The sequence below is a fragment of the Dama dama genome, chromosome 1, assembly GCF_033118175.1.
Source record: "Dama dama isolate Ldn47 chromosome 1, ASM3311817v1, whole genome shotgun sequence".
NCBI classification, from domain to species: domain Eukaryota; kingdom Metazoa; phylum Chordata; class Mammalia; order Artiodactyla; family Cervidae; genus Dama; species Dama dama.
Window position 1 is genome coordinate 83,278,689 of NC_083681.1, and position 15,713 is coordinate 83,294,401.

Below are 15,713 nucleotides of genomic sequence, written 5' to 3' on the forward strand. Positions count from 1 at the left end.
TTTACAATCTTTCTGACATCAGGCAAAAAAGAATGAGTTTGTTCTAATCCTTTTTCATAATTTTCCTTTTTAGAAACATATCCATAAATAAAACTTTCTCAATCTACCCATATATACAGCATATCTGAACTTAATGATTGGAAATAGTGGAGCAGTCTTAGGTACAAAAAAAAAAAAGTACATTATTTGTATTATTAAAAAACTGGACACACCTAAAGTGTTCAGTTTGGGGAGAATGGTTTGACTCTGTATTAATCAGCTCTTGCTTTGAAGATGCTGTGTAGCAAACCAATCCCAAACCCAGTGACTTACAAGCGTGAATTTACTTATTTACTTTAAAAAACTGTGCGGGTGACTTTGGGCCAGCTTGGGTTGCTCTGCTTCAAGTTGCAGGTGGGATAGACTTGTCTTCAGACTGTGTTTCGTGTTCTGCACACGTGTTGTTTTCGGTCCAAACTGAAGGGTCATGCTTCCTGGGGCATGGTTTCCTCATTGTGACACAGGAAGGTAAGGGGATTAGTCAAACCAAGTCAGCGTGTCTGAAATCTGTGCTCCATGGTGTGTGCTAACCTTCCCTTGGCCAGAGAGAGTCACATGACCAAGACCAGCGTCCAGGGAGCCTGCAGGCTTACCCTGCCCAGTCCAGGGAGCAGCCAGGTCATGTGGCGGAGGGAGAGAGTGCAGAACTGAGAATGATAGTCTATGTCTAGGACACACCTTTACAATCACAGAACAAGATGTGTGTGCATGTGTGTGTGCGCGCACACACGCAAGTGCACGTGCTCAGTTGATAAGTTGTGTCCAACTCTCTGTGACCCCATGGACTGTAGCCCGCCAGGTTCCTCTGTTCATGGAATTTCCCAGGCAAGAGTACGGGAGTGAGGTGCCATTTCTTCCCCCAGGGGTCTTCCCGATCTGGAGATCAAATCTTCTGTCTCCTGCATTGCAGGTGGATTCTTTCCATTGCACCACCTGATAAGCCCACACGATGAGATATTTTTCTTAAAAAAAAAAAAAAAAAACCAAGAACCCACAACTTTTTATTGTGGGTAACGTCAAAATGCTGAAGCTGAAACTCCAATCTTTTGACCATCTGATGTGAAGAACTGAGTCATTGGAAAAGACCCTGACACTGGGAAAGATTGAAGGCGGGAGAAGGGGATGACAGAGGATGAGATGGCTGCATGGCATCACCGACTCAGTGGACATGAGTTTGAGTAAACTCTGGGAGTTGGTGATGGACAGGGAGGCCTGGTGTGCTGCAGTCCATGGGGTCGCAAAGAGTCGGACACGACTGAATGATTGAACTGAACTGAACTGAACTGAATGTCAAAATATGAAAATAGCAAGAGGAGTTGAGGGAACCCCTAGGTGCCCTCACTCAGCCCCAGCAGTCACCAGCTCCTGGCTTCCCTTCCTTTATCTGTATTCCCATTCACCCATCCCCACCCCAGTCAGGTTGTTTTAACTCCTAGATATCATATACTATAGGATCTATAAGTAAGAGATAATTTTTAAAGAAAGCATCAGCCATAATCCCTTGAACAATAATTTCTTAAGAACATGATGGAATCCTAGTTATAAAAAACTATGTCAATTATAGGTTTGAATGATGCAGGAAATGAACATAACTTTTCGTGAAAGAGGATAGCGTGTTATTACAGGTACCTCAAAAGCATGCTCTATAAGAGATCAAGTGCAAATTCAACAAAAAGCTAGTAACAGTTGTTCTTTAGTAGCGGGAATAAAGATGAATCTTAAGAACTTTTAATTTCTATCCACTTAAGCACTTTCTTCAATAATTATGGATTACTCTTATAATGATGTCAAATTTCAGTTCAAACATAAACTTAAATTCCTGGGCAAAGCACTTTACCTGTTTGGATATGCAATCTTTCCTAATAGACCTATAACTAGTTTACAGAAAGGGATACACAAACAAGTAGAAAGAAAAATATACTTGTCATCAAAGGACCTTGGGCAAATCATTCAGACTCTCAGAATCTAGGTGGATTCCCCATTTGTCAAATAAGGATAATGTAAGAGCAAGCTAGAAACATTTTGTTCTTGAGGATCAAGTACATGTGAAAACATTTGGTAAATGGAAACTTGCTATACAGTTGGAAGATATTACTACTATTTCTGAGACCAGATTCCAAGCTAGACCCTGAAGGCTGATAGCCATGATAGCAGGTTTTAGATGGCAGGCTCTGAGAAATGGTCTTGTTCTTTCATTTCATGTGGTCAGCTGAAAAGAGCACTGGGCTGGTGACAGGGTGGGCTAGGGTTCTAGGTCTGGTGTCACCGACGAGTGTTGGAACCTTCTAAAAGTCCTACTCACTTTTTTTTTTTCTGTAAAAATTAGAAGTTTGGATTAGTTCAAGAATTTGAACATTTGCTTCCAGTCATTAGGTTGATTTGTTTACTATCTGCTGGGTTGATATTCACACAAATCTGTGAAAATATGGTGAGAGGGAATGGACCAATTAAAACATGGAATATAAGTTTTCATAAAGCAGATGTAGATTATGGAGTTTCATATTTAGAACCACACAATACACCAAAACATCATTTATTTGAGAACTTGTGAGCTGCCTTCAATGTGAGCTGGGCTTAATCAGAGCACTTAAGTTGACAGACTGCGCCTGCCCCTTACTAGCTGAGCGACCTTGGGCAAACCCCTTAAGTGTCTTGATGCTCCATTTCTCAGCCTGACAAATATACGTTATAATGTTTGTTTCATAGGGATTCTGTTGAGGATAAAATGATGATATTCTTGAAAGAGCTATGCGTGTGGAAAAGTACTGCACATAGGCAAGATTTCTATTCTGATGGTCAGGGGGTGAGTCATATGAAAATACAGCATGTCCTGTTTTCACTCGTCTTAATGAATGAAGCTGGCACAGGGAATAACCAAAGACCATTTATTTTTTAAAAAGTAAACAAAAGGAGTAGTTAGTTTCAAAAGCTGGACAAGAACCAGAAATGGGAGCAAGAGATTTGTCAGGAGACCAGGGCTTCAGCTCAGTAATCACCACTCCCTGGATTATTATCCTGAGCCTTACTAAACAGAGTTAGAACCCTTAGGGATACGGGCAAGCTGTGATAATTCTCCGGGGACACTGTGTGACCTCAAGACATAATGAACAGACTCAAGAAAAAAGTTGAATTTGTATTACATTAACGAAGAGAACTCTGATAATAACTGGGAACAAAAGATTCAGCACACATCTAAATAAAAATGCCAGTTCTCAAATATTGGGGTCAATAGTTCAGAGATGTTTTCTTGTTTCATGCATTGGCACAACTCTTTTTTAAGACAACATGGTTTGCATTCTTTTCCCTTTTTCTCATGTCTTACAAAGCCTTGGTGTTCTGGTTATTTTATTCCTCGTAATCATGATTTCTTGGGAAAATATAATTTTTTTTTTCTCTAATGGTAAAATAAGCAATTCTATTAGTTCCTCCTGGCAGTCCAAATGTCTGTCTCTCTTTTGGAGTGTGCGTCCCTATTTATTTTCCTAGAAAACTCCAGTTCATCTTTCCTCAGACACTCCAATGCCGCATCCTCTGTGAGGGCTTGTGTGGTTCACCCAGTATCTCACAGTACTTTATGTGTGTTTCAGTTTAGCCCTTGTTGCATCAGATCACAGTGATTTGTTATCATGTTTGTTACCCCCTCTGCCTGTTAGCTCCTTAAAGGGAGGAGCATGTCTTTTCCCATCTTTAGGTCTCAAGATCTCACACTAAGTCTGATGTTGAATAAGGGAAGAACTCAGTGGCTGAACACGTGGTCTAATTTTAAAAAAATATTTGGCTGCTTCAGCTTTAGGTGGGGCACACAGAATCTTTGATCTTTGTCACGGCAGGCCAGGGATCAAACCCTCTGCATTGCGGGTGTGGAGTCTTAGCCACTGGACCACCAGGGAAGTCCCACTTAGCCTAATTTTTGACCTGTATCTCTTCTCTGAAATGGATAGATGCTCAAAAGACAGAGCCAAGAAAATAAATCTCTTGATTAGTATTTATGTCTTTTCTTGCTTCCTCAGTGGTAAAGAATCTACCTGCCAATGCAAGAGACCTGGGTTCCTTCCCTGGGTCAGAAAGATCCCCTGGAGAAAGAAATGGCAACCCACTCCAGTCTTCTTGACTGGAGACGGCCATGGACAGAGGAGCCTGGTGGGCTACAGTCTATGCAGTTGCAAAGAGTCAGACACAACTGAGCGGTGACTAAACCACAAGAAGAACCGTCCCCCATTACTTCATTGCTTCCTTTCTTTTATCTCCCCCCGCTTCTCTCTTGTAATAAGTAAATGGTTCATTGTCAAAAAATAAAGTAACACATGGATTATAACCTAAAGGACAAAATAAATATTCATGATTAGATGCTGATATAAATACATAATTGAATAAAATTAAAGGAGGAGAACAGACAAATCTCCCAAACAGTAGATACTTCCCTCTCAATTTGGGGAAGAAATTGGGGGAGAAACTCTGTATTATATGGACATGAACTTGAGCAAATTCCGGGAGATAGCGGAGGACAGGGAAGCCTGGTGTGCTGCAATCCATGGGGTTGCAAAGAGTCAGACACGACTTAGCGACTGAACAACAACAAATTCTATGTTCCTCAAGTGTGAACGTAAGTGATGACTTCCTTCCCCAAAAACCAATATGGAAAGGGAGAAAAAAGGGTACGTTTACGCTGGAGAACCTGACAAACGCAACCTCCATCGGGTGATCAGAGTGATGTCAACAGTGAAGTCATGTTTTCAGTATGTACCCTTAACGTGATGTGATTAGAAAGATGCTTCACCCCCGTGTCTTTCTTCCCAAAACTTGGAACCCCTGGTCTAACTGTCAGACAAATTCAATCTGAAGGAAATTCTACAAAATATCTGACCAGAATGTCTCAAAACTATCAAGGTTATTAGAAACAAGGATAGTCTAAGAAACTCACAGCCAAGAAGAACCTTAAGGCACATGACAACCGAGTGTTAGGTGGTATTCTGGATGGGATACTTGAACAGAAAAAAGGAAATAGCTGAATAAAGTATGAAATTTAGTTCTTGAGAAATGTGTCAATATTGGTTAATTAGTAATGACAAATGTACTTTAATAATGTTAACAATAGGGAAGACTGAGTGCAGAGTATAGATACTCCCAGTCTTTTCTAGAACAGATATGCCCCTGGGACTTCCCTGGTGGTCCCGTGGCTAAGACTCCAAGCTCCCAGTGGAAGGGGATCCAGTTTGGACCCTTGGTCAGGGAACAGGATTCCACATGCTGCAACAAAGAGTTTGCACACCACGATTAAAGGTCCCACATGCCACAACTATGACTGCATGGCCAAATAAAGAAATATTTATTTAGAAAATAAAATAAATATTCCCCAGTTATTTCCTAATATGTTACCATGTTGATTGCTTTTATGGAAATAATTGCAGTCTATAAGTATCTTTTCTGTTGTTTTAGCACCAGAATTAGCAGGCTGACACAAAACTGTGAAGTAGGCAAAGACTGTTTACACTGCATCTTTCATTTCCTTACTTCTCTATGTACCATGGAACCCCACTTAGAATTTACAGCCACAGCTTCCTCCTAGAACTCAATACGACATTGCACATAGGCCTGTTTCTTAATAGCATCTTTTTCTTTGAGCAGAGAAAGGTTTATTTCAGGACCAAGCAAGGAGAACAAGTGGCTTGTGCTCAAAAACCCAGTTCCTCTTAATGGCATCTTGCATCATCCTTAACCTTGAGTCAACTGATCAACACTGTACAGAGATCCCACCTTGAAACACACTTATCTTCTTTGGTTACTTTCTGTCTTTCCCATTAGACCGTAACTTCCATGAGGCATGTATTGTAGATGCTCAGTTAGTAACCGTTGAACAAATGGAGGAAGCAAATCCGGTGGTTATAACCTAGGCTTGTAGGATCATTGCTACTGGAGCAGAACTAACATCACATTCCATTTTATTTTCTTTTATTTTTTTTTTCATTTATTTTTATTAGTTGGAGGCTAATTACTTTGCAATATTGAAGTGGGGTTTGTCATACATTGACATGAATCAGCCATGGAGTTACATGTATTCCCCATCCTGATCCCCCCTCCCACCTCCCTCTCCACCCGATTCCTCTGGGTCTTCCCAGTGCACCAGGCCTGAGCACTTGTCTCATGCAGCCAACCTGGGCTGGTGATCTGTTTCACCCTAGATAATATACATGGTTCGATGCTGTTCTCTCGAAACATCCCACCTCGCCTTCTCCCACAGAGTCCAAAAGTCTGTTCTGTACATCTGTGTCTCTTTTTCTGTTTTGCATATAGGGTTATCCTTACCATCTTCCTAAATTCCATATATATGTGTTAGTATGCTGTAATGGTCTTTATCTTTCTGGCTTACTTCACTCTGTATAAGGGGCTCCAGTTTCATCCATCTCATTAGAACTGATTCAAATGAATTCTTTTTAACGGCTGAGTAATATTCCATGGTGTATATGTACCACAGCTTCCTTATCCATTTGTCTGCTGATGGACATCTAGGTTGCTTCCATGTCCTGGCTGTTATAAACAGTGCTGCGATGAACATTGGGGTGCACGTGTCTCTTTCAGATCTGGTTTCCTCGGTGTGTATGCCCAGAAGTGGGATTGCTGGGTCATATGGCAATTCTACTTCCAGTTTCACATTCCATTTTAGACAGAGGATTCTTCATGCCTTCCCTAAGGAGAGGAAGTAGAGCACTTGCCCCCGACCTGGGCTTGTTTGTCTTCCCTCCCTCCCTCCCTCTCACCTTCCTTCATCTCTTTTCTTCCTCCCTCTCTTCCTTGCCCACTTCCCACTCTCCCTCCCTTCCTTCCTCTTCTTTCTTCCCTCCTCCAGTCTTTCTTTCTTTCAATAATAAAAATAATAATATCCCCGAGCATCCCGTGAGGTGTGAATAACACAATATTGCCTAGAGTTGTGTAAATAAGGTGGTGCCGTATGTAGCTAGGAAGTCACTTCTAGGAGACTCAGACTTTATTGACAAGTTGTCACTGAACCAGAAGCACCTGGCTATTAAGGATAAAGAAAGTCTCCTTCTGTGCACAGCTGGGGGCTTCCCCCATCCCGGGATCTCTGAAGGTAAGGATGACAAGGAGGCTGGGAATCCTGAAAGACAATCACAGAGGAAGAGTTGGGTGTTAGGCCCTGAGCATAGTGCATCTTCCTGGGTGTTTAATAAAGAGCAGTGGTGGACAGCTAAGGAAGACTGTTTTTTATACGGTCTGTGTTAGTCTTTGAGGTATTTCTGTGCTTTGACTGGTGTGTTCAGTTTCTTCCATTAGGTTATTTAACCTAATTCTCCAGATGATTTTTTTTGTTTTTTGAGTATCATGCATTCCGTTCAGTTCAGTCACTCAGTCGTGTCTGACTCTTTGCGACCCCATGGACTGCAGCACGCCAGGCCTCCCTGTCCATCACCAACTCCTGGAGCTTGTTCAAACTCATGTCCATTGAGTCAGTGATGCCATCCAACAATCTCATCCTCTGTCATCCCCTTCTCCTTCCGCCCTCAATCTTCCCCAACATCAGGGTCTTTTCCAATGAGTCAGCTCTTCGCATCAGGTGGCCAAAGTATTGGAGCTTCAGCTTCAGCATCAGTCCTTCCAATGAACACCCAGGACTGATCTCCTTTAGGATGGGCTGGTTGGATCTCCTTGCAGTCCAAGGGACTCTCAAGAGTCTTCTCCAACACCACAGTTCAAAAGCATCAATTCTTCGGCACTCAGCTTTCTTCATAGTCCAACTCTCACATCCATACATGACCACTGGAAAAACCATAGCCTTGACTAGATGGATCTTTGTTGGCAAAGTAATGTCTCTGTTTTTTAATATGCTGTCTAGGTTGTTCATAGCTTTTCTTCCAAGGAGCAAGTGTCTTTTAATTTCAAGGCTGCAGTCATCATCTATAGTGATTTCAGAGTCCAAGAAAATAAAGTCTGTCACTGTTTCCATTGTCTCCCCATCTATTTGTCATGAAGTGATGGGACTGGATGCCATGATCTTAGCTTTTTGGTTTTTTTTTTCCATTTATTTTTATTAGTTGGAGGCTAATTACTTTACGATATTGTAGTGGTTTTTGCCATACATTGACATGAATCAGCCATGGAGTTACATGTGTTCCCCATCCCGAACCCCACTCCTACCTGCCTCCCCATCCCATCCCTCTGGGTCGTCCCAGTGCACCAGCCCCGAGCACTTGTCTCATGCATCCAACCTGGACTGGCGATCTGTTTCACACTTGATAATATACATGTTTCGATGCTGTTTGCTCAGATCATCCCACCCTGATCTTAGCTTTTTGAATGCTGAGTTTTAAACCAGCTTTTTCACTCTCCTCTTTCACTTTCATCAAGAAGCTCTTTAGTTCCTCTTCGATTCCTGCCATAAGGGTGGTTTCATCTGCGTATCTGAGGTTGTTGATATTTCTCCCGGCAATGTTGATTCTAGCTTGTGCTTCATCCAGCCTGGCATTTCTCATGATGTACTCTGCATATAAGTTAAATAAGCAGGGTGACAATAGACAGTCTTGACGTACTCTTTTCCAATTTGGAACCAGTCTATTGTTCCATGTCCAGTTCTAACTGTTGCTTCCTGACCCGCATACAGATTTCTCAGGAGGCAGGTAAGGTGGTCTGGTATTCCTATCTCTTTAAGAATTTTCCAGAGTTTGTTGTGATCCACACAGTCAAAGGCTTTGGTGTAATCAATAAAGCAGAAGTAGATGTTTTTCTGGAACTCTCTTGCTTTTTCGATGATCCAACAGATGTTGGCCATTTGATCTCTGGCTCCTCTGCCTTTTCTAAATCCACTTGAACATCTGGAAGTTCACAGTTCATATACTATTGAAGCCTGGTTTGGAGAATTTTGAGCATTTCTTTGTTAGTGTGTGAGATGAGTGCAATTGTTTATTGTGGTGAATTTATGAGATATTCAAAGATATATTAGGTATGGTCTCTGGCATCAGTGAGGTCACCGTCTGACTTAGGAGATAAAACACTCTTTTACCTCCCAAGTTGTTGTTAGGGAGGCCAGAAATGTTTCCCTAACAATAAAATCCAAAGTGAGACTGTCCCTTGAAAGTGATGCTATCATAGTTGAGGATGGACAGACGATAAGAGTCAGGGAAGGTTTTGTGGTGGAGGTGAGCTGGCCCTGAAAGAATGACTGTGAATCAATGATGATTGAATTAGTTTAATGTTTTTAAAATCTCTAGATCCCAAGCTAACAGAAATAATTTCTTTCTTCCAAGAGGTCAGAGTGTACCTAGAGAGGTAAATAGGAGCAGTACCGTGTTACAGATGCAGCGATGCCGTTATATTCCAGCACAGAGGGTGCTCAGACACAGTGCCATCACATGTTCTGGCATGAGAGGGTGGCCAGGGAAGCCTTTTTAGTTGACGTGCTGCTGGGCTCAATAGCTCAGAATAAAATTACATGTCCTTTAACACTAGGTAAAAGGCGGGCATCCCTGGTGGCTCAGTGGTGAAGAATTGTGTGCTGATGCTGGGGACACAGTTTCAATCCCTGGTCCAGGAAGATCCCACATGCTGCAGAGCAACTAAGCCCACGTGCCATAACTACTGAGCCTGTGCTCTGGAGCCGGGAGCCGCGACTACTGAGGCCACGGGCCCGAGGGCCCAGGCTCTGTGACAGGAGAGACCACGGCAGTGAGAAGGCCAAGCATCGCAGCTGGAGAGTCTCCCCCCTCCCACCCCCAGCCACAACTAGAGAAAGCCCGATCGCAGCAACAGAGACCCAGAACCACCAAAAATAAATAAATAAATAAATGACCCTTTTAGAAAAGGTATGTAAAAGGGAAGGGATGGTGGGATAGCATTTAGGTTTTAACCATCTTCCGTATTTTAAACAGAAAAGATGGAACATAGTGAGTAAATTCAGTAAATCACTGAAAAATCATTGAAAGGGATGGAGAGGCAGGCTCTAGGCTCAGACTCCAGGAGGGACTCTACAACACAGAACTGTCATCCCGAGGAACGAGGCTGTTTATCTGAAAGGGTCAGGGGAGCAGGGAGTCCCCAAAGACAGAATGTTTGACCCCAGAACCACAACTCAGGTGCTCGACTCCCAGCAGCAGAATGGAAGCCTCGTGCTCAGGACACTTCCTTCTCCAGGTTACTGGACTTTAATTCATGTCTCAAGGGACTGCATTTGATTGGTGGAAAGTAAATAATATCCTCGTTGCTAGGGAGTCTGGGAAGTCTAAAGCTGGTACGTGAAGACTCACCAGAGGGTGGTTGGAATGGGTTATGTCCAGACCAAGCTGCCATATCCTGCACAAGAGATACGGCAACTGCAAAAGTCGAAGACCACCTGGTCCATCACCCTTGTGTGTGTGTTAGTTATAAATAGTTGTTTAGCTGCTCAGTCATGTCCAACTCTTTGCCACCCCTGGGCTGTAGCCCACCAGGCTCCTCTGTCCATGGAATTCTCCAGGCGAGAGTACTGGAGTGGGCTGCCATTTCCTTCTCTAGGGACCTTCCCAGCCCAGGTCTCTTGCATTGGCAGGACGATTATTTACCACTGCACCACTAGGCAAGCCAGGTTATAAATCACAAACTTGAATATTCTGCACGTGTTTGACTGGTGTGAGACAATTTCTGATCGGTAATTTGCAGTCCACTTAGACAGCCCACTTACCTGAGATCCCACCTACCAACTAAAGATCCTGTATGCCGCTACTAAGACCCGGCACAGCCCAATAAAAAAATAATAAAAAAATGAAGTAGTGATTCTCCTTAAAAAAACAAACAAACTAGTGATGACCAAGAGCCCATAGGAAGTTACTCAAGACAAATATGCCAAATGCACCTCCCTTTAAAATAAGGCTTCTAAATGGCTAGGTTTAAATAAGTGTTTTAGTGTATTTTGATTGTATGAAAGGATTTGATACATTTTCTATGATGTCCTTCTAGAAGAGACGGTTTAGTTTGGATTGTGTGGTGAATTGGTTACTTTTTGTTGCAAAAGGAACCACTCCAAACTCAAAACACCAGTCATTTTATTTTCCGAGGCTTCTGTGGGTTAGCACCAGACATCTGGTGCTTTGACTGGGGCTGGTCTAGGGAGCCTCAGCTTCACGTCCAGTTTGTGCTTCATGAGGTGTCGCCCTAGCCCTCGCTTCTTCACAGGTCAGTCTTAGGACAGCGAGAGGACAGGCGCCAAAGGGAAGGGTGAGCCCCTGCCTGTAGCACCCTTGCTGACGTCCCGTCAACCAAAGCGAGTCACATGTCCACGAAGGACAGAGGTCACCTAGAAGCACGGATACAGGGCAATGGGGTGCAGCAGGGGCGGGTCATGAGGGTGACGGTGAACCAACGCTGGTACTAACTGAGCAGATTTCTGTCTAGTTGGACGACAATTCCCAAAGAGGAGGACTGCATTGGTCCTGTCCTAGTCGAGATATTTGTTAACGACTTGGAGAAACAAAATGAAATACAGTTATAATTTTGGCCATGACATAAAATTCTGATGAATGAAATAAATCCTGAACACCACTTTGTCAATTTGGATCACTCCAAAACCAATAAAAACACAATGTATCAGTGTTAAATAAAAAGTTTTGCGTGTATGTTAGTAAAATAAATTATGGTCAGGCAGTATTGAGAGTCGTATGAAAACTGTACTTGGGGACTTGCCTGGTGGTCCAGTGGTCAAGACTCTGTGCTTCCAATGCCAGGATTGTGGGTTCCATCCCTGGTCAGGGAAGGAAGACCCCACATGCCCGTGTGGTACAGCCAATCAAAGAAAGAAACAAACAAAGAAAACTATGTTTGATTCATATTTATGAGGCTAAAATGATCAAGATGAATAAATAAAAATACAGTTCACAGGTAAAAGTAATAGATAATAGTTGAATTTAACTTAGATGACCATTATATCTACTACTGTGGGCAAGAATCCCTTAGAAGAAATGGAGTAGCCATCATAGTCAACAAAAGAGTCCAAAATATAGTACTTGGATGCAATCTCAAAAACAACAGAATGATCTCTGTTCATTTCCAAGGCAAACCATTCAATATCACAGTAATCCAAGTGTATGCCCCGACCAGTAATTCTGAAGAAGCTGAAGTTGAACGGTTCTGTGAAGACCTACAAGACCTTGCTCCTTGGAAGGAAAGTTATGACCAACCTAGACAGCACATTAAAAAGCAGAGACATTACTTTGCCAACAAAGATCCATCTAGTTAAAGCTATGGTTTTTCCAGTGGTCATGTGTGGATGTGAGAGTTTTACTAAAAAGAGAGCTGAGCACCAAAGAACTGATGCTTTTGAACTGTGGTGTTGGAGAAGACTCCTGAGATTCCCTTGGACTGCGAGGAGATCCAACCAGTCCATCCTAAAGGAAATCAGTCCTGAATTTTCATTGGAAGGACTGATGCTGAAGCTGAAACTCCAATATTTTGGCCACCTGATGTGAAGAACTGACTCATTGGGAAAGTCCCAATGACACTGGGAAAGATTGAAGGCGGGAGGAGAAGGGGACGACAGAGAATGAGATGGTTGGATGGCATCACCGACTCAATGGACATGAGTTTGAGTAAACTCCAGGAGTTGGTGATGGACAGGGAGGCCTGGCATGCTGCAATTCATGGGGTCGCAAAGAGTTGGACATGACTGAGTAACTGAACTGAACTGAACTGAAAAGGAATAGTTCCCTCAGAATAACATATTCCCAGTGGATTTTATTTCTGGGTGAAAATTTGTAGAAGAATATGGAGCTAGAGAAAAATCTAGAAGGTGGCTTGTATGATGAAATGTTTCAAATATGATCTCCTGGAGGAAAAGTTGACGGAGTACTTGCTCTAGAGAAAAGAGGACTGAAGACAGAGAAGACAAATAATCAGCTCTTATCACACGTGGAAGAAAGGTCTTAACAGGGTGAAAATAAGAACAGTGGGAGGAATTTGTCTGCAGACAGATTTTAGCTTGAGGTAGGTGATGGTACTTTAATAGCTGGAATTGTCCAGGGAGGAGTGGAATATCTTGCAAGTTAATGATCTCTCTCCCTGGAAGCTCAAGTGGAGTCTGGAATTCTCTCTGAGATAGAAGAGATTCTCAAGGAATCCAAATTCAACATTGTCCACCTTCTTCCTCCCCTGTATTTTCACTTATTAAATAATGCTTTCCTCCATTATTATTATCCTTTTTATTCCTGGGGTGCTCTTTAAACACTGTCAACAGAATCATGAGTTTTCATTTTGGTTAACAAAACAAGACATGTAAAAAAAGTCCACCTTCCTTTGGTTAATTGCAAAGCCTCCTTTTTCTCCCCCCCATTCAGGGTCTGCTTGGCCAATATTTGGAACATACTGTTATGACCTTCGAAGGAACAGGTGTACTCTTTTAGTTCAGCTTTGTCTCCTCAGAAATAAGGAAACTGAAGTCTAGAGGCTTAGGGAGACTTGTACAAGATAACACATATTCCTACTGGCAGAGCAAGCCTAGAACAAGGAGAGCATCACTGTGTGAAGACAGCTTAGTCTTTAGATTTCTGAATACTTGTGTTCTCATCCTGGTATATATTCTGTTAGATACTGTAGTTTTCTTTTCTAAAGTAAAGAAGACAATGATACTTATAATGGGCTAAGTGAGAGAACCCACATAAAGTGCCTCGTTCCCAGTAGATGTCCAGCAAGTAAATGTTGCTACTCCTCCATCCACGCCCAGGACACCGTGTTGCCCTGTGTGATAAAGCTTTATTTCAGTTAGTACCAGCCACGTCCTCTGGCGCTCCTAGAACACCATGTCTCAGCTGAGGACACTCTTGGCTCCTGCAGACCATCCGGGCATAATTATTAACAGCCTCCCATTTCATTCTCAGAAGTGTCCTGATTTAAATAAGTCATAGCACTATCCTACCTGGAACCTGCTTAGTGCCCTCCTGAGGGCATTTTTCAATTCTTCGTTCCTCATACTATAGATCAAGGGATTTAAGATGGGAGTGATGAAGGTGTAGACCACAGACACCACCCGGCCCGTCTCAGGAGAGTAGCTGGACCTGGGGGACAAGTATATGAAGCTGGTGCAGCCATACTGCAGGAGGACCACCGACAGGTGGGAGGAGCACGTGGAGCAGGCCCGGCGGCGCCCTTCCGAGCACCGGATCCGTGAGACGGTCACCACGATGGAGACATAGGAGACGAAGATCATCGAGAGGGGAATGCTTAGGACGATGAAGCTGATGACATGCAGAGCCGTCTGGTGAACACGCGTGTCCGCGCAAGCCAGCCGCATGACGGCAGGCATGTCGCAGTAGAAGTGGTAGATTTCACTCTTGGTGCAGAACGGGAGGCGGAAGATTAAAACAGTCAGTGGTAGCGACAGCAAGAACCCTAGTACCAGGGACCCCACCATCAGCTCCACACACAAGGGCCAGCTCATGAGGAGGGTGTATAGTAAAGGGTAACGGATCGCTATCAACCGGTCGTAAGCCATGACCGCGAGCAGGACGCAATCAGCCCCTCCCAGGAAGACGAAGAAAAACATCTGGGCGCCGCATCCAGTGATAGAAACTGGGGTTCTGCCCATTGAAAGAAGATTTGCCAAGGCCAGGGGGGCGATGGAAGATGTATAGAGGATTTCCAGAGCTGCCAGGTTAGCCAGGAAAAAGTACATGGGAGTGTGGAGGGAATGATTGATCTGAACAGTAACTGCAATGAGGGCATTTCCACCCAGGCTGGTCAGGTACATCGCCAGGAAGACCACAAAAATCACCGCCTGGACCTTAGGGTCAGCTGAGAATGGACGAAAGAAGAATTGTACCTTTGCGGTTTTATTTATTTCCTCCATGGGTACCGCATTGGACCTATGAAAACGGAAGATGACATGAGTCTCTAAGTGTCTCTTTTGAATGTAAACTTTCTGTTTTCTGTTGGGGTACAGCTGATTAACAGTATTGCGATAGTGTCAGCTGAACAGAGAAGGGACTCAGCATACATATGCGGGTGTCCATCCTCCCCCAGACTCGCCTGCCACCCAGGCGCCCACGTATCACCGAGCGGAGTTCCGTGTGCTGGCCGGTGGGTCCCGCCAGAGTCCCTGACCGTGTCCTCCCCCATACCAGGCGTCTCTTCTACCAGGATGCTTTCCCGGCTCCTCCCCGCACGGAGGGACTTCGGCCGCTTTCATGTCACAGCCGATCACGTGACATTGCAATGGATACATTTGCCCCTCTCCCACCTTTCTTCCTTTCCCTTCCTGTGCTGAAGACTGAGAAGTCCCCGGTGGTGGGGATTCTGTCCACCTTTACTTTAATTCCAGTGTCTAGCACGGTACCTGGCAAAGAAAATTTCTCAAGAAGTACTTCTGAACAAACGAATGTATAAGGCCAATTTAAAGTTCAAGTTTACAAAACAGATAAAATTGGGTATCAATTCATCATGGGAAACTTGAAATAAAAAATTTGAGGAAGGTACAAGTAGATGCATGTCAAAGTTTAAAGAAAAAGGTGTGTTGTGATACTGTATCACAAGCTCTGTAGTTTGCCTACATACGCGATTGATACCGTGTATAAAACAGATACCTAATGAGAACCTAGGGTAGCTCAGGGAACTCTACTTAATACTGCGTGCTGATCTCAATGGAAAGGAAACCCAGAAAAGGGGATGTATATGTATATATGTATGAACAGCTGATGAACGCTTCT

The 15,713-nt window shown here is 43.4% G+C and overlaps 1 protein-coding gene across 1 annotated transcript; it reads right to left on the minus strand.

The window, feature by feature from the left end:
• Positions 1–13,918: 13,918 nt before the first annotated feature.
• On the minus strand, positions 13,919–14,857 carry LOC133041191 (olfactory receptor 10V1). The gene has a single exon (XM_061121650.1). It carries the CDS (start codon positions 14,855–14,857, stop codon positions 13,919–13,921), a length of 939 nt encoding a protein of 312 aa, XP_060977633.1.
• Between the last annotated feature and the right edge of the window lie 856 nt (positions 14,858–15,713).

What these genes read in the sequence shown, in the direction of transcription:
- LOC133041191 (XM_061121650.1), bottom strand. Translation starts at nt 14,857, where the DNA reads ATGGAGGAAATAAATAAAACCGCAAAGGTACAATTCTTCTTTCGTCCA.